At 34.3% G+C, this 3,627-nt stretch overlaps 1 protein-coding gene across 1 annotated transcript in view; it reads right to left on the bottom strand.

Annotated features, from left to right (window-relative positions):
- Nucleotides 1–2,335, bottom strand: part of LOC105451681 — an 18,146-nt gene extending 15,811 nt beyond the window's left edge. Inside the window, exon 1 of the mRNA XM_011692282.1 lies at nucleotides 2,232–2,335. Within this exon, the coding sequence (XP_011690584.1) occupies nucleotides 2,232–2,335 (104 nt within the window). The remainder of the gene's footprint in view (nucleotides 1–2,231) is intronic.
- Nucleotides 2,336–3,627: the final 1,292 nt, after the last annotated feature.

The raw sequence follows: 3,627 nt of genomic DNA, 5'->3' as shown, positions 1-3,627 counted from the left end.
CGCCGCCGCCGCCGCCGCCGCGGCTCGTGGTACCACCAAGCGTGAACGTTGCGTGACACGGAAACGCTTACGTCATAAAGTTTGAGGCCGTGATGGCAATCCACCGTGATCGCCAGGTCATAAATATCAATCGGACAAATGCACATAAATTGAACGTATTGATCAACGTGTCGATAAGAAAGCAGTTTCACCTAAAAGCACGAGAATGAGATCGACTCGTTTCGGGGAACCGATACCGGCGGAAACGGTGTGTATCGATAGTTTCCGGGAAAGACGCGCTGACAAATAACGTGGAACCGAAAATGACGTACTTCGAAAGATTAACGCTATGCGCGTAAACAATAATAAGTTAATAAGCTTATAGACCACTACAGTGAATTATACAATAAACGGAAAAACACCAACAACCGGATCTTGGTGTCCTAATAATATTTCTATGTAAATTCTAAATAACATTTTTAGTTATACATATAAATAATTAATTACACAGTAAAAAACATTTTGTATTTATGTTAAAAACAGTCCACTCACTTGTTTGTCAAAATTTTGTGTTGGCATTTTTACCATATTCGAGTGTTAATTTAACATAATGTGATTATGTTATTTAAATATTTTATATTAAATTAATATTTAACATTTCTTAGTGTCAAAATAACAATTTATAAGTAAGTGAACAAATAACATAAAAATAATGTGTCTTAAAATGTAAATTCTATCATAAAATAAATAAAATTTTTATGTTAATTTAATGTACCATAAATATTAATTTTATTGAAAAATATGCTTCCACAGTTTGCTTATAAATTGTATTAGTGTAACATTTTTTGTGTTAATTTTTTAATATAATATTTGTGTTACTTTCTAACGTATTCATCTTATGTTAAATTAACAAAAATTTAATCGTTTTTAACTTGGGACATGTGATAAATATAACACAAATTTTCCAACAGTGTAGCTACGAGTAAAATTATAATTTTCAAATAAGTATTTGAAAAATCTCGTGTAGAAATTTAAAAGCTGTATTTTCTAATATAAAAAATACATTACGAGCAAGTTTTTGTATTAATTTTGTATTACTTTCTATTTGTAGTACCTGAGCGATTCATTTGCAGTGGCAGGCGTGTGTATTAAGTCGACTAATGAGGTTCATGTACGCGAATCAGCGACGTTCCCGCAAATCAGTAGCCGTCGACAATCACAGATGTTAACACCCCTTGAACATCGCGTGCAACCGTCAAGCTCGTCGATCTAACGCACGCACTCATCATTTAGAGTCATGATCTGATGACAAGTTGTATCTCCGCTAATCATCGAAAACACGAAGTTGAGGCTCGGCGCCCCGGTAATTCGCGCGGCGCTCTGTCTCGTCTGCGTGTCGCTGTAACTGAATAATATTCCGTGAGCAACCGGCATATTCCAGCGACATTCTTAAGTCAAATCGTGTCAAATTTTTTGGCCAAAAACGTGCACGTAAAATCCCAGCTTAAATCTCGACGATACAAAAACACACGAATTTCGGTGGATGTAGAAAGCCCAACGAAGCAAGCACTTCTGGGGGATTCAAGAACTGTACAAGGATCTAAGGATTGAGCAAACATCCCTTGGATTTCGAGAAACGTTTGCATCGCAGGAACGCAAGCGTTTTGCAAGAACCAAAAATATCAAAATCTACCCAGCAGTTTGGATCAATGCCAGCAGATTCCACGAGCTTAGCTTTGAGGGCTCATTTTGAAGATTTCTCGACTAGTTTTTACATAATAAATACGCGCGATTAAAACGAAATCCTTCTGTTCCTTCCTCATGTTCGAGGATAAAGCAGCACAATGAACAATGTAAACCCAAAAATTCTTAACGCGAAATATATAAAATGAGATACCTGATATGCGACAAGGTAAACTGAGAGCTAAACATTTTATTTTAAAATATAAATTTTTAACGCAAAATACATAAGATACCTATAATAGCTAAACTGTGAATCGCGGCAGGAAAAAAAAAGTTTCTCCCTCCGAAGTTTAACGATAAAAGACTCTACTTTACACACACATATATATATACACAAGCATTGAATTTTCCGGCGTTCTCGGACCGCGAGATAACTTCCTAACATTCTCTTCTACGGAGAGTAAAACGACGTGGTTTATGTTCCGTTGTTCATCTAAGATCTGGTAGAATGCACATCGACTGGCGGGATGTGGCCCCCTATCTATGTGTCTTCGAGAATTCCGCTTTACCTGTCAGCCAGGATATCGCCGGTGTCTTGGGCGCCGCTGCTAAACGTGACTCGCATTCGCGCGCCTCCTTCCTCCATCCCGCACTTTCGCTTGTCGCACGACATTATCCAATGTCGTAAAACAGAAAGTCCCCGCAGCTTCGAGATATTCCGCGAACGACTTTGCCAGCGGTCTTCCAAGATATACGAGAGGGCTCCGAGGGAAGCTACCGTAAAAAGCAGGCTGACAAAACAGGATTTAGGAAACGTGATTTTTCTCTTCTCTTGTAACGAGTGATTCTTTTTTAATTTTATCCACACCGTTCCTCTCTCATTTCTTAATCCTACATTATTTGCGTAAGATGTAAAATACATTACCACTTAAAAAATTCATCGAGTAAACAGTAGAAAAGAAAAAAGAAGCAAAACTTTTCTATCGATTACAAATGCTACACAATTGTTTTACAATTACAAAATTTTGTAGTTATCTTTATCTTGAAGATAGAACATTATCAATTTTTATTTAATTTTGTAAATTATTATAATTATGTAAATTATAAGATCAGTACAAACTGAGATGTAATGTTGAAGCGAAATGTACATCCCACGCAAGTAATTACATTAAGAAAACTACGTAGGTAATACAGTCAAACTTACGCTAACATTTTACGATGTAACTTGCAAATTAAATAATTATTCATTTACAAATCTGAAACAACAACGATCGAAACCAAGATAACAATTTTTTTCACAAAAGAATAGATACCAATTGATTAAAAATTTGAGCACGTGTCATAAATTGATATGACAAAGAAACCAATATTTTCAAAATATTTTCAGATATTTTGATGGCCAATGTCAATTATTCGTAAAATAGTTTCGCATTGCATTATTAGAAATTGAAGATTAATTGTGGTCTTAATATTCTACAGCTTCAGCTAATGATTTCGTTGTAAATCCAACATTAATTCGGCGCGCAGTTTAAATGGCTAAATAAGGGATTTAAAATTCATATAGAAATATTATTTAGGCACCAAGATTCAGCCTCAATCATAAAAGGCAAGCTTTTATTTGTGATATTCACTTACGTGATCTAATTGAAATTATTATTATTTATATGCTAACAAATTATTCTGCAAATTAAGTATATAATTAATCATTAATTAAACGAAGCAAAAACTTGGAAGTTGTTATATTATTGACATATACGTCTATATTGATCATTGACCAATATATCTACAGTGTCGTATTTGTAATAAAACATTTATACATAAAACTATATATATAGACAATTCAGTTAACACGCTTCTATGTATAAAATTAACTAGATACTCAATAAAACTGGCATGTGTGACTGGCAACTGTTATATTAAGATTTTAGATATATTAAATCGTCAGATAATATGTCTTTTAATATT

The sequence above is a fragment of the Wasmannia auropunctata genome, unplaced genomic scaffold (genome assembly GCF_000956235.1).
Source record: "Wasmannia auropunctata unplaced genomic scaffold, wasmannia.A_1.0 LD336048.1, whole genome shotgun sequence".
Classification (NCBI taxonomy): Eukaryota; Metazoa; Arthropoda; class Insecta; order Hymenoptera; family Formicidae; genus Wasmannia; species Wasmannia auropunctata.
Note: the sequence above shows the minus strand (reverse complement) of the source record. Positions and strands in the feature narration are given on the sequence as shown.